At 39.8% G+C, this 26,633-nt stretch overlaps 1 protein-coding gene across 2 annotated transcripts in view; it reads right to left on the minus strand.

Moving 5' to 3' along the window:
* Window positions 1-26,633, minus strand: part of BEND7 (BEN domain containing 7) — a 63,318-nt gene that overhangs the window by 35,095 nt on the left and 1,590 nt on the right. For both annotated transcript variants that reach the window (XM_021716217.1, XM_008065420.1), the window contains exons 2-4: window positions 24,953-25,075; window positions 20,977-21,242; window positions 8,662-8,887 (exon numbers count right to left, since the gene is read on the minus strand). In XM_021716217.1, the coding sequence (XP_021571892.1) occupies window positions 8,662-8,887; window positions 20,977-21,242; window positions 24,953-25,075 (615 nt within the window). The remainder of the gene's footprint in view (window positions 1-8,661; window positions 8,888-20,976; window positions 21,243-24,952; window positions 25,076-26,633) is intronic.

The raw sequence follows: 26,633 nt of genomic DNA on the forward strand, positions 1-26,633 counted from the left end.
TTTGCTGGATTACTGTCACCAATTGTAGGGCCAGGAAAAAAGCTGCAAGGAATGCAATTTGACCAATTCTGGACTTATTATACAATTCTGATTCCCTACAAGAGGAGAGAAAATTGGAGGATGTGGCATTCCCTTAGGATGCTGGTGAGCATCTTAGTCCAGCCACGCAACTCTGGGAGTTAAATAAAAAAGAAGTGGCCATGCAGAAAGCACTGCCTTCTATTTTCAAGGCCACGGCTAGCCTGCATGGTGCCATTGTGCCGATTAGGAAGGTGTCCTTCCTCAAGACACTTCACTTTCATCTGCAGGGAAACTGTCACAATAAATTTACAAATGGACAGTATCAGCAACAACAATGGTGCACACAAGGTTGTGCAATGCACAGCCATGTTGTAGTGGCCCTGTTTATGCGACAGAAACTTATTTCTTTTGACAGAAGGCTGTTTTTGTCAACCCTAACAGTGGTGTTAAAATGCAGGTTTTGTAGGAATTCAGTAACTGAGAGAGTTGAATCCTTGCAAGTTAATCCACAACTAGTTCCTGTCCTTTATGTGAAGGGCTGTAGAAAGATCAATAAAAGCTACAACCTTCTTCTTAACAAATTTCTCTACATTTTCATTTACTCCATAAGTAGTAAGCAGATGGATTTATAGTTTTGAGGAAGACGGAATTTTTTTTTTTTTTTTTTTTAGCTCATGGAAGACCAGTGACAAAGCTGGGACAGACACTAGACTCACTATGGCCCCAACCCTAAGGATTCTGATTTATTAGGTCTGGGATGTGGTCTGAGGAGCTTGAAGAAGCATTTTTATATTATTGTGTGTTTTTTCCCATGTAATTTTGAAACATTTATTTGAGGTGGTGATAGCCAGGGATCTTTATTACTTCTCTAAGTAAACAGATCTGTGGAATGGTTAATTTACTACCCTAAGGTCACACAATAATGTCACAGAACCACAGAAGTCAGTTAATATCAGTGTTTTCCTTGCAATCCAAGACTACACCAAGGTGATTCTAATTGTTTCTGTCATGGATTTTTAACCTTAAACTTGATTTCTTTGTAAAACTTGTGAGGAGGATTAATACAACTATGATCATAATAAAAATAAATGTTCATGGAGTAAAGGCAAAACAAACAAAAAAAACCCAACAATTTTGAGAAGCATAGTTCTGGAGGAAAACCCTTGGGGGTAAATTACACCTGAGTCCATTTCACAGGCATTATAATTGTGAAGTTAAACATTTGAAGGTAAACAGGTTGCCAAGGACTCGAGGTCTACCAATGAGAATAGAATTTAAATGGTTCTGGAGGCAAAAGGCTCTCATCCAATGTTTTATTGAAATGAAATTTCACTGGGTGTATTTTGTAGTTAACCTTTTCCATTCTCTTTGCATTTGATATGCTTGTCATCCTTCAAGGTCTAGTTCAGATGTCTCCTATTCTGCAAGGTTTTCCCCCTTGTAAAATGTACATCCCCTGTGCTTCCTCCTCCAGTTAGGTAACGGGCATTGGACATTTATTTTATTCTACCTTGGAGATGGTTTTGTTATGGGTCACTGTTTGCATTTCTTATTCAAACGCACATTCCTTAAGGTCAGGGCCAGGCCTTACTCAGCTTTATGTCACCAGTTGCTGGCTCACATGGCTGGGCAATAAATGCTATGTTGTTAACAAAAATCTCATGCCTGCTGATGGTTTCTAGGTTTACGATGTCAGTGAAAATACTGCAAAGATGTTTATGTTCTCACGAATTAATCCAGTATCTCAAAAGCAGTAAAGATCATATGCTCTGTATCACACTGCTTGAGGAAGAAGTTGGCTGGACAAGAGTTCCAAATATGTCAATCAGGGAGACTTTGGCCAAGAGCTTGACAAGAATGGATGCTACATTTTCTTCAAGACTGTAATGACAAGGCCATATGTGAAATGAAACGGTATTTGTTGAGTGACTGGTGAGAGATGTGCTGAAACCTGGAAACACCTTCCTCTACCTAGTGAAGCAGGCAGTTATTTAATCAAGTCCTGGTGATACAGCCAATTTAAAACCAGGGCCCAGGTGTAAGGCAACAACAACAAAATTTTACATCCCTGACATTCAAAGCAGGAGGACTGTGCAGCCAATACTATATTCTTATTTATTCCAGAAGAGACATGGGGCAACATTCAGAAACAGTGCTGGGGAGGAACAGCTGATGATGACTACGTTTCCCAGCCAGGCTGTTGTGTGCTGCTGATGCACATCAAGACTGTTCGAATCAGGACCTCGGATAGCTGCTCTCCAAGTGGGCTCTGAAAACAATCAGAAGCACCACCTGTGGTTGCCTGGTCAAAATTCAGATTTCTGGGACTACAATTACTCGTGGAATCAATATCTGAGCATGAGACCTAGAAATGTGAATTTTGAGCCCACAACCCAGGTTAATTTTGGTGTACACTAAAGTATGAGGACCACAACAGAGGGAGTTGAAAATATGGGGTTTTACATACAGAATGGCTGAGCTTCCACATGGCCTGTTTGTTACTGGGCCTCCATAAAAAGTGGACAAATGCAACAACAAGGTGACAGTTACAAACAAAGTTCAGAGACAAGATATGTTTCTGATGTAATTATATCGCTAGTTATATATTATATAGTTATAGGCTGTTTTAAGCAGATCTGATATATAAAAATATGAACAGATAATTATTCATCTTCCAAAAGGATTCTTTTTTTTTTTTTTTTATTGAGTTGGAGTCTCACTCTGTCACCCAGACTGGAGTGCAGTGGCCGCTCCCGGCCACCACAGCCTCGACCTGCTGGGCTCTGGCGATCCTTCTACCTCAGCCTTCCAAGTAGCCAGAATTACAGGCGCGGGCTACCACGCCCGGCTGATTTTTTGATTTATTGTAGAGATGAGGTCTCGCTGCCCAGGCGGGTCTCAAACCCGCGGGCTCGGGCAATCCACTCACCTCAGCCTCTCAAAGATGCGGGATTACAGGCTGAGCCACCATCGATTGACTGGTTCCAACTGCCAAATATTTAAACTAGAGTTTAATTTACATACAACTTTGAAGACAAGAAGGGTTTACTTTCAATCATCTTCCTTGTGGTTCTATGTACTGGAAGAGTCTCAGAAGTGTCTCTTCCCTAAGGAAAGGGATCACACTTCTATTTTCCTTCCCCGTATGATAGGGCTGATTCTCACTGTTCTCAAGAAAAGACCTGCCCTTGAAACTAGTAAATAAACTGAGGTATAGCTGTATTTTAGCCAGAAATTCACTTTGGATATGCTCTGCCTAAAAATGGACTGATCAACTTAAATCATTAGTATGGCTACCTGCCTAGTGGGATTTATAAAGAATTGAAAAAGCAAAATTTTAAGATAGAAATTTAAAGCTGGGGCACTTTTCTTCCTTTTCAAATATTCCTTTTGGAAATAGTCAAGTGTGCTAGGAAATGGCTTTGGAGTCAGAGAGGCCTAGGGTTAAATTCTGATTCCACCACTTACTAGCTGTTTAACTTAGTTAAGTGAGTTAGCTTAATTTCTCATAGCCTCAGTGTCCTCTCCTGTCAATGGGAAGAAAATCATCAGCACTGCAGGGATATTCAAACCCAAGCTAATGTTTCAGCCTTGTTCTTAAAAGGAGTTCTGAGAACACAGAGAAGTTTCTATCAAGAAATAAGTAATAAATTAGATGCAAACTTCTCCCATAACCATATCCATTTAAATTTGTGTGAGATTAAACAGAAAACAGAAATTCACTTTTCTTAATTCCCAAGAATATGAATGATGATATAAAATAACAATGTGAAATAGAGAAATTATAATGTGACATATACGGACTCTATGAGCTTCTTAGAGGTGTGGGAACATAAGTAGACGTGTGAGTGGTCATTCCTGCAGAACCTGTGGACATTTGACAGCAAACGCAGTCATGCATTTGTGCTAATCTTGCAAGAAGCATCGCTGACTTGTTGGAGTACTACCCACCAGGAAGCATTCTCTCCCAGAGGAGTTCAGATCCCTATGCAGACCCTCAGCACTGACTTCTCAAGAGCAGCAGTTTGAGTTGGGTGGAGTGTATGGAGAACCACCAACCTGGTCTTCATTTAACCTGTACACGTTAATTTCCTCTGATCGGTAGAGGATTCAAGACTCCAGGACAGTTTGACAGTAATAAAACTTTCTCAATGAATCATCATGAATGAAAAAGCCTGACTGGGGCTCTAAAAATTGCTTTATTGCTACTAAATTTTCCAAAGAGCAATTCAGAGACTCAATGAGTCTTCACATTTAGGTAATTCTAAGGAAGTCGACCTGCATGGTCTACCGAGTATATCACAGCAAGAACTAGCAGGTGAACCAGTTGTAACCTCAGCAGGTAAGGACAGAATATCTGGGTACGAAAAGCCACTCTGTGTTGTGGCTATAAAATTAATTCTGAATCATATCCAAGACATGAAGCTTCATCCTCAGTGCTAAAATCTAAGACTCCATTTAATAAGATCATAAGTTGCTTCTTCCCAGAGTTAAACTTAAAGTGCTAGGTGAGCATTTCTAATTAAGGATTCTTTCAGCAGCAATACCCTAGGTCATACTTATCAATGAATGTTTAATGAATTATCATTAAGTGTTAGTCACCATAAAACAGATGAGATTATGTGAAAAATATGATCTCTACAAAGAGGCTTATATTTTATTTTCAAGATGCTGTCATGGGGAATATTAATTATCACTACAGAAAGCTTTGTTAATAATCCTCACAACAAACTTCTTTTTCTAGTCCATTTCTGTTCCTGCTTATAAGCATTTTACAGATTTTCATTCATTCTTTTCCCATTGCTGTTTTAACCAACCTAATTACCTTTGAAACAAAATCAAACCCGTTATTTTCATTTCTGAGATTTTATAAAATTAACCAGTCTTCGTACATCCCTAGGGAATAGGACTTTTCAAACTAATGTATGATTGGTATGCTACAAAAGAGATAGAGTAAGAAAAGCCGAATATTTAATATTTACACAATCTTTTGCAAGTGTGTGGTAGACAGCAATAACAACAAGGTAAGTATTACACAGAAAGAAACCAATTTATCATTTTCTCAGATTACAGAGATTCAAAAGAATGGTCAGAGAAATAAATTTTTAGCTCTACCAATAGCAAAAAACAGAAACAACAAAAACCCTACATATAGCTATTCTGTAAGACCTTCAATTAATTGCTACTTCCAAAAAATCACTTTGTACTGCATTATGTAGGTTAATACACTTCTAGCTTGAGAAAATATAGTAAAGGGAAAATGTATTGGTAGTTAAAAGAGTTGTATTCAAATTTATATTCAATTATGGTTTCCTTTGTTTTTTTTTAAATAAAGAGATGGGGTATCACTATGTTCCCCAGGCCAGACTCAAGCAATCCTCTTGCCTCAACCTCTGGAGTAGCTGGAACTATAGGTATGTGTCATAGTGCCTGGCTCCATTATTTTATTTTCATCAGCATTTTATTATTTATTTATTTATTTTTGAGTTGGAGTCTCACTCTGTCACCCAGACTGGAGTGCAGTGGCCGCTCCCGGCCACCGCAGCCTCGACCTGCTGGGCTCCGGTGATCCTTCCACCTCAGCCTTTCAAGTAGTGGAACTACAGGTGCGCACTACCACACCCGGCTAATTTTTTGATTTATTGTAGAGATGAGGTCTCGCCAAGTTGGCCAGGTGGGTCTAGAACCCGCGGGCTCAGGCAATCCACTCACCTCAGCCTCCCAAAGGCACAGGATTACAGGCTGAGCCACCGAGCCCGGCTAGCATTTTATTAACTGGTAGAAACTTATAACAATGTTTTAATGTCTATCACTCTAGATTAGTTATAAGATAACATGAGGACGGATGTTTAGCACTAAACTTATTATGTCAATAAATTAAAGTTGAAATTAAGATAAAAAATGAAAACATATGCCTATTTACCCACCCCACATGCATTTATGGAAACCCTAGTGTGTGTAAAGCTCTTGGTGAAGTCTGGAGGGGAGGAAAGACCTTCCCTCTGCCCTCTGAGGGCTCACTTGCATCTTTTAAATAAATACATAGCAGGAAGATTAAAAAGAGAAAAGATAAACACATTTATGACATGCACAGGGGTATCACATGAAAGGAAAGTGAATACCCAAAACTCAGTGAGATCTAGCAGCTTATATACGCCGTTCATGGGGGAGGAGTGTGTGTGGGCAACTTAGGAGGGAGCGAATGATTTTGGGGAGAGATGAATGGGGCCTCAGAATAGGTGACAGTCTGTCTGGGTGTGGTGTCTGCCTCCAGTGTCCTCGCCTGCGATCTGAGTTAACTCCCCAGGTCCATGAGATTTCTGGGGAGGAGATTCATGACAAGTGAGTTCCTTCTAAAAGCTGTGCCTTTGGGCAGATAAACGGAGCTCAGAGAAAGCCCCTCCCTGCATCTGCTGTTCCCTGAGTGCTTAGTTTGAAGTGATCAGCATACCAAAGTGTCAGATTTGGGGCTGGCATTTCCTGAACTCCTGCAACAGTAATAATAAAATATATTTAAGACAAAGTTTGTCCTCAAGGAGTGCTTAAGAAACTATTAGAACAAATCAGATAAAAACGTTTACTAGCCAGTACCAACAGAACATTTTTATTAAAAAGTCAAAACTGACACTATATTCATGCTTGAATAAAGACTATAAGAATGTACACAACCTCTGAAGAGTAAAATTATAGAGGTCTTTTAGTTTTCTATGCATTTTTTTATGATTTGGGTTTTTAAAAAATGTAACACGTTTGTAATCAGGAAAAAAAATCAAAATATATGTCTATGAATTAACACTGCAAGGAAATAAGTGATTATAAAAAATGTATTGACTTAGGTTGTTGGTGGTTTATGGTGGATTTCTGTTTTAAAGTTACCGTGTTGTTCTAATGGAATTTTAATAACCGATTTAATTCAACAATAAAAGAAGCATATGGAAAACGTAAGTTCTTTGATTTAAATAATCTACTTTATTATATATTAGGAGCAAAGGTCTCCTTGCTATTTTTACTTCTAACTAAAGAGTAGCGCCATGAAGAAAATTAAGGTGTATCCTCTGTTTCTGATTGTAATACACTTTCCAAACTCTTGTATGATGTCCAGTCTAGATGGAAAATGGTAGAATAAACCTTTATCGGTCTATCTGTCATGACCTGTTTCATTGCCATCTATTATTACGGTAATTCTTCTCCTGTTATTAAAATGAATCATGGTATTTATTGTTCCCTAATTTCCAAATGCTTCCATCATGTTAATATTCTAACCTGAAAAAAAAAATTTAAATAATTCCTGGCTGCATTTCAGAAAAGCACCAGCAGCCTAGACCTTCGTGTTTTGAACAGGCCTCAACCAGACTGAATTGAAATGGGACCCTTCTTCACTTCAGCAAGTCCTAGTTACATCACTGACCATTTTTCAAATCCTGTAATCTTGTTTTCAGTGTCACTTCAGGCTGAGCCGTTCTTTTCAGAAATGGCACAGGTTGTGATATCTCTGTAGCTTTTCTTATTTAATACAACTCAACTGTCAATTTAAGTGAAAAAATCCTGATGGAGCATGAGAAATTGTCTGTTAATGAAAGCTTAGGTCCTTCTGGCCACGAACAAAGGGTGCCTGGTACTTGCTAACTCCATTTAAAAACCCCTGTTATTTTATAAAGTTAATTGTGGATTTTCAAGGACCCTTTAAGCACTATTAAATTCATTTATTCATTTTGTAAGATAATGGGGAGCAGGAAAGGCTCCCTGCTGTCAGTCCCACTTCACAAACCAAATAACCCAGGAACTGAGTCAGTCAGGAATGGCCTCCTTGTCCGTTAATTCGACTTTTAATTAAGGCCTCATTCAAAATCTCACTTTTATGGCAGTAGTGTTTAGATCTGAGACCTCACTTACAATCTTTTTGATAATAATATTTAAATACTTCTGTTTCTTAAAGTTACATTCTTCAGAGTCCTGAATGAAGACGCTTGAAAGTTAACAACTCAGTTTAGGATATGGTGCTGTATGTGTCCCTAAGTGGCGATTGTAACACAGTGGAATACAGATACATGCTCAAAGGAATGAAGGGGAGAGACCTATGGAGGTCTCCTTGCAACCAGCAGGACTCCATGTCACAAGATAAGAGGGAGCAGGGCAGGACAGGGGTGTGCAGGATGTTTGGGGTCTGGCTTCACAGGGGTTCACTTAGATTTAAAATGTCTTTAGAAGGAATGAGCTGGTAAAGCAACTTCTGAACTTAAAATCATTTAACTTTTTTTAAAAAGCATCATAGCTTCATTCTCATCTACAACTAAAAATTTAAGCTGAAGTCATATTTTAATGAAGTTCTTAGAAATTACAGAATAGAAAAACACCTTCGTTTTAAAAGTCAAATAAGAAAAAAACTTTCTTCTGGTTCTGCAGTAGATCAAACTAACTCTTAAATTATTATTTAAACACATTAACATCACCTTGAAATACCAAGTTCTAGAGGTATTTAGGATGGTGAGTTACAGAGCTCACACCCCAAAATCAATGGCTAAACTGCAACTGGCAAATGAAATCAGTATCTAGTTAGTTTACTACTATTTCAGCTGCATCTTTATGGAAGGTAAGCAAAGCTCAACAAAGAACCCATAAAATGAAATGATGCAGACCAACCTTTTATTGCACCCACAATATTTTGGTCTAGTCCTTTCCGGTTGTCATTGAGTCCTCTTTTCCTCTTCCCATTGGGTAAGGAGTTAGCCAAAGTCTTGTCATCAAAAAATGCACACACCAGTTTTCTAAACAGAAGACTTCCTGAGCGAGTGTAGTTTGACAATATAGAGTCCAGCTGAGATTTGGGCATAAATACATCAAAGCCTTCAGCAAGTTGCACTTCTGGCTACCAAAAGAACACAAATATTTCATTAAAAGCAAGATTTGAAGCATTTGACTTTGGGCATATGTGCAACAAAAGCGCATCACCAGCTACTGAAATGCCTGTATCCTCCAAATGAAGCCACCTCAACTTTGAGTGCCATATTTGCAAATTACAAAATCAATGACTGACTGTAATTCACAAAGCAAGATGCTCTAATTCCAGCATTAAATCTTGTCAAAAGCCATGGAAAAGAAAGTCAAGAGAAGGCAGGAGAATTGCAAAATCACATCATTCTCGAGCTAAGCGGAATTGAGACTTCTAGATGAAACACCGCATTTTGTCAGTGAGGGAACTAACAAAAATGACTTAAAAATAATTCCAATGTGCTCAGAGCATTACAGTTTAAGATCACTTTCTCATACGGTAAATAATTTAATTTTACGTCACCTAAGGACAAAAATACAGGGCTATCCACAGGCTCTTTTTACTATGCCACTTGCTTTTAACTGTTTTTAAAATTATGTTATTTATTATTTTTATTATTATTTTATAAAATAGCTTTTAACTATTTTTTTTAGCTGTTCTAACTATTTTTTATCCAATGAAAACTTGTGTAAATGAATACATAAAATAAATAAAGGTGACCAACAGGTTTCCCGGGCAGTTTAAATCCCCTTCCCTCCCTTACTTTCGGGAGGCAACTCTGAAGCTATGTCCTTGATCGTCCTTGGAAAACCAATGCACTGGTCACATTCCTTCCCTGTCAGGGACCTCCTGACTGGGAGATGGGATCAGAAGACCTACAAGGCGCCTTGCAACCTGGACTCCTTCATGTCATGATACAAGCTCAGACATGTAACATCTTCTCCATCAGCACACCACGGATGTTTACAACTCGCCTCTGCATCCTTCAACCCAGCTTTTATCTTTTCCTTTCCAGAGCCTTCCAAAGGAACTGATCTCTAACTACTGACTGTGGAGGGGCTATGACTCTCTGTTCCTGACGTTCACCGAAGAGGCATATAGGATTGTAGTTATCACACTGTATCAGAATTACTTATTAGACTGCAGCCCTCCTTGATCCAGGAATTCAGACTTGTATCTCTAGAATCTGGCACATAGGAGGTACTCAATACATTCTTGTTAAAGAGATCCAAGTTCATTAGTCATCACCCAAACTACTAAGGCTTTAATTTGCTGGTGGTTAGCACATGGTAGCTTTAAAATAACTTTAAAATGAAGAAATGCAATGGGAAGACTCTATGAAAAATGAGAAAGAAATGTCACTGAAGATGTATTGGTGGAGGCATAAGTTCATAGTGTTTGTTTTTGGCATGGCAACATTGAGGTGTTGGGAGTTTGTCTATCATCTGCCATGGAGTGACAATGTTGGCTTGTGAATACACCTTGTATTTTGCAGAGTTGAAGAAAGTGCTATTTGTGGGCTAAAGAAGGTAGAGTGTCAAGTGGAGAAAAACAAGCACTTCGACATATTCTTTCTTCTGTTTGAGTTTAACAGAGGAGGGAAGGCAGCGGAGGCAGGCGGGAACATCTGTGCCATGTGCGGGAACGATGCCATCAGGGAAAGCACGGCAAGAAAATGGTTCCGCCCTTCGAAGAGCACCACTTTGATCTGAGTGATTCTCCACGTTCAGGAAGACCACTGGGCTTGGATGAGGACCGTTAAACGCTTTAATCCACGATGATCCACATCAGCCAACCCAAGAATGGGCAGATGTGATGTACTGTGGCCAGTCAACCATGGCACAACACTGGCATTCCATGGATAAGCCAAAAATGCTACAGACTTATGCATCAACCCAATCCCATCCAAACTGATTCTAAGATCTTGTGTTTATCATTTTGCAAACCTGGCGCTGCTTTAGAGTTTTACAATCATATTAGAAAAGTGAGGATTCAGAAATGTGAGGATTCAGGAAAGTTTCTCTTCTAGAGAACAGGAACGATTATTTCTGTCTTTGTCAAAGTAAATGGCGCTTGGAGTGTGGCTTAAATTATTCAATGACACAGGAAGGCATCTGGGTCTTGTCCCTCCAAAATGGAATTTTGGACTGCATTATCCAAAAAGTCATCTCATTTCTCTGCCTTGTGTTGCCACTCAACGATTGATCTGTGAGTGCTTGGTAGATGTCACTATCTAAAACTGTGCTGTCAGACTTTTACCCTGACTCCTGCATCGAGTTGCTTGCTGGTCACAGGTCTGCAAAGGGAGCTGTCTGGAGTCAGAGGCTGTATCCCTCACTCTCTCAACAGAGGTGGCACATACCAGGCACTCGATAAATACTTGCTTAATGACTCATTGTAGAAATATTAGGATTGAGAAAATTTTGCCATCATCATCTAAGATGTTTTATTCACAACTAGAATTTTATTTTGCACATTCTACAGCTGTGTTTAGAACTTTTGTTCTAAATGAACTCATCTCAGATTTTTGCTAAGTGCCCCTATATCATTTGAAAGTCATTTAAAAAACCCAAGTTTATCTTATGGAAGTAGCTACTCATAGCTATGTGAGAGTCCAGAGTGGTTCAGAAGCATTTCATTTCCAGAGAAGAAAGGGAAGGATAGCAACTTATTCATATAACCCTCAGTTAAATCTAGTACTATTAAACAAAGGCTTACACTCTGACCTCTGAGACTTCCCTACGATTCATCCTGTGGAATTTGGACCCTGGTTTGAGAAACATTGACCTGAATGAGCCACCAGGCAGAACTGGCCACACCCTTCCTCATGCTCTCAGTATTTTCTAAGAAACCGGCAGCACTTTCCACACTGCATTTACTCAGTGTGCAAGTTTGTCTCTCACCAGGATGAGTACTCTTTCGTAATCAGAGTGCCAAGTGCCCAGTTAGTGACCAATAGATACTTGTCAGAATAAACAAAGCACTATGTAACAATTCACTTAAATGGCTAGTGCTGATCCAGAGGTCTTTCAAAGTATGTGGGCCTGGGCTGGGTGCAGAGGCTCACACCTGTAATCCTAGCACTTCGGGAGGTGGAGGCGGGAGGATTGTTTGGAGTCTAGGAGTTCAAGACCAGCCTAAGCAACACAGCCAGACTTTGACTCTACAAAAAAAGAAAAAAGAAAAAGAAAAAAAGTTGGGCATTGTAGTGCATGCGAGTAGTCCCAGCTACTCAGGAGGCTGAGGTGGAAGGATGGCCTGAGCCCAGGAGGCTGAGACCCAGTGAGTCATGAGGATGCCGCTGTACTCCAGTCTGGGTGACAGAGTGGAGACCCCACGACTTGGGAGAAGAAAAAAAGATGCGAGTCTGAAAGTCTGCTAGACTGTGGTTAAGTACATCAATGTTTTCTAACAGCTCACTTGCTAACTCCAAGAGTCAGACAACCTGGAGAAACCTGACAAGCTGATTCAAGACCACTTACTAAGTCCCCTCTATGTAGGAATGTGAAGGTTGGCTCTGTAGATGGGATATGTACACAAATACCTGCTCTACAAAGAAAAACACGATCAACCTTACAACAAAAACACCAGCAAGTGCTGTCTGCCATAGCATTTGGTAGGATTTGGCTGCTTGGGAGGAAAGAAAGGAGGAGGATAAGAGGGCCAGGGGGCTCAGGAGGGGACAGGGTAGCTTTTTTGTTTTAGATTGGAAAATACAGTCTATTTAGAAAGTAAGTTTGAGAGAGAGAGAGAGAGAGGGAGAGGAGATTCACCTCTCTAAGGTAGGAGAGAGGGCCAAAGCTTAAGAAAACATGTCCTGGCCATAGCTCAAAGAGCACATGGCCACACCACAGCTTTGCAAGTCAGTGGCCAGGATAGCATTTTAATAGGGCCTTGAAGGTGGGATGCAGGAGGCAGGTTCCACTGCTGTTTCTGGCACCATCTGCACCTCCTAAAAATGAAGTATCTGGAGGCTTCTGCAGAACTAAGAGACTTCCAGTGCAGAAGCCGTCAGTGCTTTGTGTTCTTTCACTGTCTACTGCCAGACAAATAGTTATTTTGAACTGTTCTTTCCAGATCAAGGAACATGAACTCAGTCCCTTGCAAGCACCTTACAAAGGAGTTAAGTTGCTTGATAAATGGAGGTAGCAGCGGCAGCAGCAGCAGGAAAGACAAAGGTAACTGAGCTCTGTCGCTTCCTGCTTGGCAGGCTCAGCAAGGAGTGAATGAGTGCTAAAGCTATGTCTACTGGCCACTGCCAGGCAGCACCGCCTTAAAAGGAAAAAGGGCGGGTCTGTCTTCTGAAACACCAAGATGTTGTCAGTTCATCTCAAATCTTCACTATTGAAACCTTTTTAAATTTCCATTTTATAAATAAAATCATAGTGGATTACTACCATATAATGAGCCACAATTTTGCTCATATATTTAAAAATGGGTTAAAACTCTCCCCTTTAATCCTATCACTGAATATCTTCTTTTGGTTGACTGTGATCTCTCTGCTTACAAATGCTATGATAGAAATCGACACTATTCCAAATGATTATCATTTTTAAAAATGGACTTCCTTTGACAGATTCCCTATTTGATGCTCCAGCCAAGGTAGACAGCTAAGACATTAATTTACAGATTTTATTGATTAGTGAAGTAATACGGTCTTTAAATGATGACATCCAAAACTGGGGCAGAATTTATGACACTTGTCATCACTTTAAGAGTTCGGAGTCTGAATTCCCACTATAAATTCGTATTTTCATGTATATCTTGTCTGTTTTAGGTACCTCAGCCACTCAGCATAACAATGTACCCAATGCTTAATTTTCCTTATTCAGTGGAATTACATCTTATGCTGGGTGAAAGACGTTCTGGAGGCAGAAACTGCACATACTCATTGTGACTCTTGAAAATGTCCCTGTATCCAGGCCTGCCGACAGTAACTGATTTGTTTTTTTGCATTTCAGCTGAACTCTCCCGTCACTTAGAAGTAGTGGGGGTTGAGATCTAGTTTGGGTGGGGGGAATCTCCTACCAGGTAAATGAAAAGACTCCTCCCCTGCCCCAAGTCCCTATGAGCATATCATGTGACTCCCCTGTATGATATAAAGGGAAAAAGAAAAAAGTAAGCCAGTCTTTTTTTTTGAGTTGGAGTCTCACTCTGTCGCCCAGACTGGAGTGCAGTGGCCGCTCCTGGCCACTGCAACCTCGACCTGTGGGCTCCGGTGATCCTTCTGCCTCAGCCTTCCAAGTAGCCAGAATTACAGGCATGCACTACCACGCCTGGCTGATTTTTTGATTTATTGTAGAGATGAGGTCTTGCTGCCCAGGCGGGTCTCGAACCCACGGGCTCAGGCAATCCACTCACCTCAGCCTCCCAAAGGCACGGGATTACAGGCTGAGCCACCGAGCCCGGCGTAAGCCAGTCTTAAAGAGTTCATGCAAATTAATCACCAAGGAAACATTTCTGATATAGGCTATTTTATATAAGGTATTACCAATACCAAATGACAGTGAGACACAAAAAAAGCCACATGTGTCTGTTGGTTAAAAGAGTTAAAAAAAAAAAAGTACATGACTATTCACACTGGACATTAGCCACAGATTTTCAATTGCAGATTAATAGGCTAAACATAAAAGTTTGCAAAATCTGTCCGTTGCACGGTACCTGAATTTATAGACATATGCCTGAGGTTGTTTTATGAGGTCATGTGGTGATGAGGAATGAGGGGGGAGGAAGGGAGGACTAGGCTGGTCAGTCTTGGGCTGGCTCTGGACCGAAACCAGAAAGAAAACTACAGATGAAGAGACACATTCTGCTGAGTAAGATAACCTGATTTGGGCCTGAAAAAACATATCAAAATTTATAAGAATGTTTAAAGAATACGAATTTGGTCTTTCTGTTCATACTACTAGATATGATGATCATTATCTAAGTATTTGTTTTGCCGTATATTAGACGTATTTCTAGGAAACTGTATTTCCATTTATGAAATTTAAAAAAACACAAGTCCCTTCAATTGATTTTATGTATGTATGTATGTATTTTAGAGACAGGGTCTCACTCTGTTGCCCAGGCTGGAGTGCAGTGGTGTGATTATAGCTCACTGCAGCTCAGATCCTTGGACTCAAGTGACCCTCAAGTCTCAGCCTCCCAAGCAGCTGGGATTATAGGTGCATGCCACCATACCTGGCTAATTATTTTTACCTTTTGTAGAGACAGGGTCTTGCTGTATTGCCTAGGCTGGTCTTGAACTCCAAGCCAAGCAATCCTCTTGCCTCAGCCTCCCAAAGTGTTGGCATTACAGGCGTGAGTCACCATACCTGACCTTATTTTGCTTGTAAATGTGATCTGCTTCTGTTTGAAGAAAACTAAAATGGCTCCTATAATTCAGGTCTGTTCCAGGTGGTGTTAGCAAGAATTGTTGTTACCATTTATTATTAGGGGCCGAGAACATGACCCATGAGCAGAGCGGCCACCAGAACACGCGAGACAGCCAGGCTGGTTCCCTTGTTCCTGATGTGCAGCTGAGATGGGGCTGGCCTGGGGGCATGGCGGGCCGAGAACCCAATGCGGATGGGGCAGAAGCATACCATGTGTCCTCCATCAAGGTTAACAGTGTACGACAATGCTCTGTAGTAAGTAAAAACGCTCCGGCAGAAGTTCTACCAAAAAGTATAAGCAATCTGCAGGCTAGCATATACTGAATGCTGAATAGAATAAAAATTACAGGAAGCCATTAAAGAGCCAATTCTTCATAGATTTTTTATTTGACAAATTTTTGGTAGGACTAAGAATTTAATTTTCGAAATGAGACTACAATTTGGTCCCTTGAAAGTTTCCTCATGCACTTGCATAATGAGACTTTCCAGTCTTTAAGAGATGTGTTTTTAGCTTTTTTTCTCTGGCAATAAATTAATGACTCTGAAGACTAGGGCTTGATTTATGCTAAAGACATTGGAGCCAAAATGTATACCACGTAAGACTGTAACCCTGGCAATCCAGTTTCTCCCTAACTCCACTAAAACTGCTCCTCCAAGATGTCTACCCTGGGAGTCTGTCCTTGACCTCCCCAGGCAGGGAGATCCTGCTCTTCCAGGCTCCTGGGTGACCTTCTGACTGTGCTATATCCTGCATCCTATGATATTGTAATTATCATTTTGAATTTTTCTCCATGTCCTCCTTGAAGGCCAAGGACTATTTAATTCATTTCCATATGCCCTGGAAAACAGTGATATCATTCACATTTATTTGCTACTTACTATATTCTAGGCCCTAGGCTAACACACATTACATAGATTTTTCTAATTTGATTCTCACCCTAAGAAGTGGCTACCATTATTAACCCCAATTTGCAGACACAAAAACGAATACTCAAAGAGGTTAAGTAACTTATTTAAGATGATCCAGTTAACACGTGATGAAGCAAGGACTTGAACTCAGCAAGGACTTGAACTCAAGCAGCCTGCTCTAGAACCTACCCTCTCATGCACACACTGCTGCATTGACAATGTGTCAACGAATACATAAAAAATCACTTGCTTGGTGTACTTTACTAGTTTCCAGTGGATCAATTTATTAGGCCAAAAAGGTGTTAGTTAAGAAAAAAGATTCTGAATTTGGAAGCTACTTTTGTTGAAAGCACAATGCATTTTAAATTATTTATTTTAAGATAAATTATATAAAATTAACAAAATCATCTTAAGCTGATGAATATCCACAGATTTATCTCCTTAAAACCTTTAAATTGGCATCATTGAGGATTACTGGAGAATATTCATGGTAACTACAATAGAAAAACACTTTCTATTATTACAAATTATTATAAAAACGTTAAAAACTGGTCTGAGTGTTTCACCAAAGCCAAAGAACAAGCCAAATAAAAAGCAATAAAACAAACTTAGGCCACATATATCTGCCCTGAAAAACAGAAATCAACATATCTAATATTGAAAAATAGTGACTGTAAGAAATTAACAACAGTCTTCCTTAATACTAGCAGAGTATTGGGTTGTAAACTCATGAAGAAAGAACTAAATATTGTATATAAATCTAAAATTTAGTTTTGAGTTCCTGCTTTTGCTTCTGTGCAATTTAGGTTTGAATTTTATTTAATGTGCTCATTTTTAAAGGGTCAAATAATCCTGCCCCAAAAGAGAAATACTTCTAGCCACTACTTCACTACTTTTTTTAATAACAATAATTTTTATTTGGATATTGTGGGGTACAGTTTAGGGTTAGGTATACAAGTATGCTTTGTTCAGGCACCCTTGTTGATAAGGGGTGTCTCCCTGTCACTACTTTTTTAAAAACCCTATTTGTTTATGTGTATTTGTTCATTCGTTCATATAGATAAGTTTATTTTAAAATATTTATGTTTGTTCCCATAAAGGGACTTAGGTAGGTCTGCTAAGGTTAAGAAAAGAACCAATATTTATTGAGTGCTTAAAATGTGCCAGGCACTGTTCTAAGTGCTTTACAGGGATTCCTTCATTGAAGTCCTCCAACTGGTCCCCTCTAGGAGGTAAGTATGTTTACTATCCCCATTCCACAGAGGAAAACGGAGTGAGGAGAGGTCGGGTACGCTTGTGCAGGGTCACACACAGCTGAGATTTTAACCCAGCTGACCTCAGACTGCTCCCTGACCCATGAAGTTCTCCCTGGAAACTTCCAAGGAGACAGAATCAACAGCCCCACTTTCAACTTTCAGTTCTCGTTCATATAATGATCATCTTATAAACAGTTACTGAGCATTACTGAGTTACTAGAATGGGCACCCAGAAGTCTCTGACATGACAGACCGGGGCTGGGAAACCAGCTCTGCCATTCCTGGCTGTGGAAACTGGTGCAGGCTCACGATACAATGAGGATGAGAATGCCTCAAGGAGCAGGGATTAATGAGATCATTTATGTAGCACAGGATGGCACATGAGTATTATTATTTTTATTATCACAAAGTCCCTGCTCTTGAGAAGCTGTGGTGGAAGGATAGGAAATCATGTGAATAATGACAAAACAGTCCAGAAAGTTCTATAAACGAGGATTATTCAAATCACAGCAGAGCCTTGAAGAGGGGTAGGTGGGTATAGAGAGAATAACAAGGAAAGACAAGCAAATGGCAGTTAAGTTGAGGAGGGAGTTCTCCATACAGATGCAGATGTTCCATCGTTTGCAGATTAAACAAATAACATTTATTGAGTACCTTTTATGTGCCATATACTACATACCCATATACTACATACCACTTAATGCTGATAACACCCTGAGGTGTTGACATTTCGGTTGGTTCTGATGAGAGCTTAGTGTTTTCCTGCATCTGAGTAGGGACATCATTTTCAGTCCAAAGATGGTGGTCTATGTGCGATGACTGACAGCCTAGCGAGAGCCCTTGTGTTTGTGTTGGTGCCAAGGAGATGCACATTTGCATTTGTGTGACACTATGAGTCACAGCTTAAGAAGGGGACCTTAATACAATGTGAATTTTATGAAATTCACGGTAAATTTTTTATATTTACAAAAGCAGTAATACCGCACAGGTCTTCTGTGTCATGTTCTCATCGCTTGTAGCGATAACCTTTCTCCTGTGCTCCAGGAGTCTAATGAACGTGCAGAGGATATGAAACTCACTTTTCTTTTCCACCCAGAGCTGGACCCTTGCTCTGCTCCCATCTCAGTGAAAGTCGCCTGTATCAGCCAGGAGCCATCCTTTCTATAAGACAATCATCTGGGGTTTGCTTTCACTCGACCACCTTGTCCATCCTGATGGCTCTCACTTCTCTTTCCCAGACGCTCCTGCTCTCTTGCCTGGTGGGCTGCACGCTCCTTCCTTCCACTCTCCTTGTCTCTAGTGTCTCCTCTCACGGTCTCTGTCAGCCACAGTGCTGTTTCAGCCACTGTTCTAAAATACAGGCAGAATTCTTCTCTACTGGAAGTTTGCAAGGATTCCCTCCTGCCCGCTGAGAAAGACCGAGGCCTCGCCATGATGCGCTCGGGCTTCTGCTCTCTGGCTCCACCCTACTTTGGCAACACCAGCAAGACAACTGCTCTAGCGACACCGGGCCACTAGCCCAATCCTACGACTAGGGACCTGATCTCCTCCCAATGCTGAGGACTCCTCAGAGCCCATCTGTGTATACACAGTTTCTATCCACTTGCATTTTCTCCAACCTCTCTGATAGACTAATCCCTATAAGATTATTATCAATTTTCTGTTTTCTCCTCTGGACTTCCACCAAATTTTAAAAGACTCATGGCTAAGAGATAATAAAAGCTCAGAAGGGTATCTAAACGTGGACGCCTTAGCCTTAGCGGTCCCTTCACTGCAGAAGTCAGTCTCCTCTTGCACCCCCAGGGGCTGCACAGGCCACCGCATCAATGCCAGTGAGCTCTAACCATGGTCAGCATTTCCTTATCCAATGCTGGGATCATACCTATGTGCTCTGGGTGCAGAGACAGTTTCTGTTGGAGAAACAAATCAATGGTGTATCAGTCAGATAATGTAAAGATAATATCCATACAGATTTTTTTGCTTTTCTTTAGAAGCATGCTATTTTTCAAAGACAATCAGTTGAATTTTCATGGACAATTCTGAATGTGCTTTATCAAATTTAACCACTCTTGTTAACAAAAATAATCATAGCGAGCAAATTATTTTGATAAAACATATAAATAGAAATATGCTGATATTGGTAAGATATTAAAAATTCTATTCTATTTCACTAATGTACATAAGGCCTTTATCAGATCTTCCTCAGTCAGATCTCTGAAGTACATCTGCAGCTTAAAAATAAAAAATGAAGAAAGTTCAGTGATTAGCACTCAATCAACCCATTTGGGAGATGATTTATACAACTTAAATGATCATTCCCGACATATCAATGCTTTGAAGAAAAAAATGTTTAGAACATTTAAGGAAAAAATAAAAGTATGATGAAAACTGGTGAAGACTCAATGTGCTTTGCGTTGTGGAATAATTTACTTCTGTTTCCAAATATCTACCTGGGGTTTAAACCAGGGCCTTAGTTGCAAGAACAGTATGATATAATTGAATGAATGACTGGTCCAGGGTAGAACATCATCATTAATTATTGTCTAAAAGTAAATTTTAATCCAGAAGAGCTTCTTAACAATTAGAGCTGTGTTCAGAGATTTTTTTAAAAAATCCCTTTAACACCAAATTGGTATAAAAGTTCCAGTGATTCTTCTTATCTAAAAAGTCACAAGGTAATTATTTTCATCACTTTCCTTTATTGAAGACCCAGTGTGGACAGATGCTGGCCAACTGTCCTCCCACGATTTGAAAAAGAACACTTTTTTTCAAAAGAGCAACTTGCTTCTTATTTCAAGTTTAAAGGTAGGGCTCGATTCCAATCCTATAGGAGTTTCTCAGCAGGATTCTCATCCTATGCAATCTGATAATGATAGATCACTCGTTCTTGTTTATTTTAAGAACTCTCCCAACAAGTTAGGTTTCACCCCATAAATGTTCTTAGTGAAAGATATTGTAAATAGAGTATGCACTTGCAAAGATAGCACATGATTTAAAAAACTCATCTATGGTCCTATGGATGTAAAAGAGCGAGTCAGATGGTTATCTCAAATGTCATCCAACATCCTGGACTGCAACAATGTTCCAGTCATGATGTTAAAATAGAAAACCTTTGCAGAGCGTTAACCTATCATTACATAGAGTAAATGGCATAGCTCTGCCACCTAATTAGCAGTGTGGCTTGCATATGTAAAATAGAATTAGCACGACTGCTCCTTTTTTATTATTAGTTTGTGTTTCCAGAAAGGTGTGACCTTATCTGTATGGTTCCATTCATTTCTGCCCATCCACAAAGGATTTAATTATGTTCTTTTAGGTCTCTACACTAAGGAAATTGAAAACTGCCACTTCAAAATTAAACATGTAAAAGAAATTAGTGAGCAGATTATTTATGCCATCGCCCGCCTTCTTTCAGAGATAAAGAATGAAAGCATGCCTAAATAAATAAGGGCTAAAATTTTCAGAGGAGTTAATTCTAGGCAAGGAAATGATTACTAGTCCTATGTTCCTCTTTCCTACATGTATTCAGCAAATTTCTCTAGTTGTCTTGGGTGGAACTAGTCAAGAGGAAAATGTCTCAATACTACAAAGTTCCTGAAAGTGAGACTGCATTACAGTCAACAGCCAGAAAGTATCCACTTACATCTGAGGCAGGTGATTCCAGAACAATGCCAAATCCTAGGACATGGCTCTCCTCCGCGGAGGTGTGCTCAATTGCTTGGAGACCAGACTGCTCAGAGGCCACTGCTGTCTTCTTCTCCATTTCTGAACCGCAGGGCTTCTGTTTCACAGTAAGAGGTTCAACAGTCTTTGGGGGCACTTTTTTCTTCTTATTTCTCTTGCGCGAGACAGTAGTTCGCTGGGAGCATATAAGGGAAATTGGGGGTTGTTGTCTGTTTTGAGTTCCAACTGTAAACAATAAACAAAAATATGGTACAGGCACGTGTGTCTGACTTACGATGACTTATTCCTGGTCTATCTATGTGTTCTACACACCAAAAGTCCAACGAGGCTCACTCCAGGTAAATCTTCCATGGGACCTAAGGTTACCAAAGGCTCGGGAGCACTTTAGAGTCCTAAAGGCAGAAAAGCACCTGGGGGGGAGGGGTGGGGGGAATGACTTTGCTCCAAATGCTGATGAATCATGACAGTTCACTGCTGGGTTGAATTCAGTGTAGGGAAAGGATTATCTATGAGAAAACACCTGAGTATGACTTTAAAAGTCACATGGCATTTATAAGGTAATAAGAAGTCTGGAACATAAATTTAGGTGGAGATGTCCAGGCTTCCTGGTATTCCCATTTCAGGAATATTCCAATTGTCATTTGAAGTTAAACAGTTCCTAACAAGCTACAGGTGCCAAAAAGGACACAATGATGATCATTTGGATAAGACTGATCAAAAGAAGTAGCTTGAGATGATTCTGTAACAGTAGTAACTAAACAGTGGGAAAAGTCTTTTAGTTACTTAATCAGGTCTAGTAACTCCTTCCTTACCAAACAAATACTCTCCACCCATCAACTATCTCCAAAGTACAATGGTACATGGTTTTAACCAGGCTGCTTCTCTAGACTTCAGTTTTACATAGCTGAGAGACAGGAGCTCTATAGTTCTGCACACATCAAGCAAATTAGTAAAATCTAGAAAGTTTGAGTTCCAAAGATAAAAAGCACAGTACAAGGACCAAGCACACATACTGAACTCAAAGAAATCCAGGATGGTCAGTACAGTTTCGACAAGCACACTCTGAGAAGCAACGTCTGTTAACCATTTTATGTGTTTATTTCATTATATTTTATTTTTTTAGAGATAGTTTCTCGCTGTGTTGCCCACGCTGGTCTTGAACAACTGGCCTCAAGCAATCCTCCCACCTCAGTCTCCCAAAGTGCTGGGACTACAGGCATGAGCCACCATGCTGGGCCTGATAACCATCTAAAAATATTCTGATAGAAAGTGCAGTTGGAAGACATGGCACCATTACTTAAATCCTCATGTATTAACGTGGCTTTCTGAATACAACCATAGGACATGCCTGATTTTTTTTTTTTTTTTTACAGAAATGAACCTACAAATTGAAGCCAAGTGAAAACTAAAGGCCTTGAAATGCACAGCAACATGGACTGTTTCCTCTTACTTATTTCCTATCAGATATCAAATAAAGAATATTTACACTTTGATCCTGATATTTTTGTCTCCAGGCTGGAAAGCAATGTATAAGTATTAGAACGAACTACATAAGAGTGCAGAAAAGTTTTTTAAACCAGTAATTAATCTAGCTCACTGGTTCTTGACTTCGGCTGCACGTTCGAATCACTCCTGGAATTCAATCAAAAACTGCAATGACTTAGTTCCACCCCAAATTAAGTGAGTTGCCATTTCTGGGGGCGGGCCTGGGCAACAGTATTGTTTGAAAACTTCTTCAGCAAGTATATTGTGCACAGCTGGAGGTGACAACTTCTCTCTGCTTTACCTGCATTCTCTTTCAAGGCTGGGTCTGTGGCCCCAGAGACCAAGGAACCACAAAGCAATGATCATGACAGTCTAGGCTGCACGCTTCTTAAGCCTCATGATCCTAAATTACAAGTGAAATCTTTGGGGTTTCAAGAATGCAGGGACTGAGTTTTCCTTCTCCTTTTGTAATCTAGACATAGTCCACGTTCCTGGCATCTAGATGTTACTGCTTGATCTTATTCCATGTCTTCTCCTTAAAATAAAGGGAAACTTTCTAAATGTAATTTAAATCCAAGTCTTCAGGCAATAAACCTTAAGTAAATCTACCCACACGACACAAGTTTTGAAGTCAAAGAGAATTAAAGGAGAGTAATTTATTCAGTTTATCCTTTGTGCCATCCTGCAGCTTTGAAATCATTTACCTCCCTAATCTGCAAAGGTTCAGAAAAGAAAACACAGTGACAAAGTGGCATTTACTTAATAGATTCCAAAAAGGCTTCAGTCAAGGATTTAAATGGTTGCAATTTGTAGTTTGCCATTTCAGTAGTAAGGAGCTTAAGTGACAAAATAAATCATTACAATTTTATATGCATATTTTCTTAGATGCTAACAAATTCTGCCTTTGAGAAAAGAATTCACACATGGTAAAGCAACTCTCGTTCTGCACTCCTTATTCCTTATTTAGGAAATGTTAACCTTTGTCAGGTTAATAAGAACACAGGTTATCAGCTGGGCATGGTTGTTCATGCCTATAATCCCAGAAATGAGGTCTCACCACATTGCCCAGACTGGTCTCGAGCCCACGGGTTTGAGACCAGTCTGGGCAATGTGGCGAGACCTCATTTCTACAATAAATCAAAAAGTTAATTGGGTGTGGCAGAGCATGCCTGTAGTTCCAACTACTTGGAAGCTGAGGCTGAAGGATCATCAGAGCCCATTAGGTTGAGGCTGCTGTGGCCATGAGACTTCGACTCAAAAACAAAACAAAACACACACAGGTTATCATGGTAGAACTGGCTGAAGCCAGTGCTTACAAACCTGAGCAAAAGTCATATTGCTTCCTTGGGATCAAACCAAATTCAGTACTTAAAAGATACTGCTTTTCAGGATGTAGCTCACCTTACTTCAAGCGTGATCTTGGGTGACTGATATATGTAAGTATTAAGCTTTTTATATCAAAACCATATCACTGAATGTTAAAATTTGAGTAGAATTCACTACACGACACCAAGAATAGTTTCTGAACGATGACTTCTTAAATACCTGAATGAAAGACCAGACAACCAGCCATGACACAATAGATCAAGCAGCAGTTTGCCTTGACAAGAGGGAAGCCTTAATAAAATGATATATTATTGATTCGTTATTTCTTGAACCTGTGACAAAAAAAAAAAATTGTTTCCCTCCCAATTGTGAAGATTTGAAAACTCAGCCACTATATGAAAACCTAGACTTCCAGACTTCTATAGAAGGCTCCACCATTTGTAAGGCAACACTAACAAAAGAGCCCGTGCTTAAAAAGTTAATTCGCATTTACTATCTCATTCTATTTTGAAAACAACCCTCTGAGTTAGATATTAACACTCCTTTACAGATAAGAAACAAGAGGCTCAGAGAGGCACATAGCTATCAAAGAAGGTGGCATCCAGTTCCAAACTACAATCCACTGGCTCTTCTATTCTTCAGCTTGCCTAATGGTCGTGACAGCAAAAAGAGGAGTCACATAAATCAAAGAGTCTCTGAGGTTCTGCTTCCTGAACGTGAGAGAGAGAAGCCATTGGCAGAGCCCGGGCTTAACGTTTTTTGTCTGCTTACATCTTGAACATCTTCAACGGTGAAGCCCATGACTCCTAAAGGATCCTTCACATATAATTGTTCCAGAATTTAATTAACTGACATTTGTGAAGTATCAGGAGATCAGGGGATGAAGTATACTGAGTACACATAGGTAAGTATATGAGATGTATTAGCAGCCATAAAAAATGTGTTTGATTTGCTAACGAAAGAAGGGGTTGCAGAAGAAGCTGAGACAATGAATGCTTGAAAAGGCACTGCAGGACAGCAAGGTGGAGAGAACAGGGTAATAAAAGCACAATGAACATCCCAACTGAAGATGTCAGATATGCATTAAAAATCAAAGGACTCATTCCGAGACCTGATCCTTGTACCTGCTTGAATTTGCATTAATTTCCTCATGGTCTTGAGTTCTTGGAGAATGGCCTGCAACGTTGACTGGCAGTTACAAGTACAGCAGTTTGAGCCAACTGATGAATTCACCGCTGGAAGGTCTCCTGAGCATGAAAGAAAAGAATGACATACTCCAAACAAACCAAAAAAAAATTACAGAGAGGAAAATAAAAAAAGAAGGTATCTTGACAGATTTTGAAGCATGTGCAGCTATTATGAACTGTGCCTAAGGAAAATGCACTCACTAATTTTCACAACCTAAATTTGGGGGTCTGACTTTATCTAATTACCCAGACTTCTGTACTGGAAGGTGCGTGCTGTGTCACAGTAGCGAAGCCTGTGTGAACACACGCACACAATACACGGGCACAGCAGGCTTCCCTGTTGTCAGACCTGTTCATCTTGGATGACAATACCACAAAGACTAACGCTAAACACACTCATGCTAGTTCAAGCAAAAAAACTAGCACAGAGGACAGCCTAATAAAAAAATAGTAGCTAGTTCTTACTAAGAAGCCAATGAGTCTAGCTATGAAAAAAACACAGAACTATGCACACATATTCTCTGGGTGTGGTGTCCGGGGTGGGAGGTGCACGGGAACAGGAAAGGGAGGATGTCTTTTAGCCCGATGTCATAGAGGATGTTTTAGTTGATTTCCAACTTAATAAAGGAAACCCTTCTATATCTTTCTTCATTCTCATTTCTGACATCTCTCTCACCATAGCCTCTTCTTTGCTGTTTAAATTTAATGCCTTTTCCTTAATAAAACTATCCTATTCTGCTGCCCTTATATGTAGACAAATACCTGCTTACTGTCCTTGGAATGAAATGGAACATTTGAAAATTGCTCTGACAGTGGGGTTCCTTCCAGCACCATGTTCACCCCTACTCCCCTAAAATGGAGCCGTTTAAGAGACTGCTACCACTTAGGTTTGCTCATCAGGGAGCAAGGGAAGTTCTCTGGCTTTGTTCCAATTGTATGTTTTATTATACATTCCATGCAAATTAAATCAGACAATATGCATCATTTGAAAATACTATAGAAAACCCACCATAGCAAAACCATGAAACACTTAAAGATAACTTAATGTCTGGAGCGGTACAATTATTTACATTCAAAATTGCAGCAAATTGAAATGTTACAACTTTAAAATTCCACATAATTCCAATGAAATACCAAAGTAGTCACAGTTATACATAATGCATTTCTATTGAAAGTATACGAGCAGTATCTATTCTCAAACTGATATGGGGGAATTGATGTTTGTAACTTTTCTTATCATTAATAGCATTTTCCCAAGTAAATCTGCCATCCTGGCTGTATCCTGGGAAATAGAACACTGTTTACCCAAAACTTTTCGATGTGGGGTTTACTTACGCCACACATACGTAGGAGTATTTTATTTCTTATGGTCCCTTCCATGGTAGCAGAGTCAGGAAGGCCTTAGAGGATATTTCTAGTCACTATTCTAAGTACGATCTTTATCACTTTTGGAGGACAAAACCAATGCTTTCTGCTTGTTATAAATCATTTTTTACTTTTAAAGAGAACAGACTTTTTATTTTTATGGAGGAATCTTTAAAGAACCCTCTCCTTCTAACTTGGAAGTTTGCCAGCATGTGAACTTGATATTGGCTTATGTAATATTGAGAGGAAGAGA

This window comes from Carlito syrichta, unplaced genomic scaffold (assembly GCF_000164805.1).
Source record: "Carlito syrichta isolate Samal-C Ts95f unplaced genomic scaffold, Tarsius_syrichta-2.0.1 Scaffold308317, whole genome shotgun sequence".
Taxonomy (NCBI): domain Eukaryota; kingdom Metazoa; phylum Chordata; class Mammalia; order Primates; family Tarsiidae; genus Carlito; species Carlito syrichta.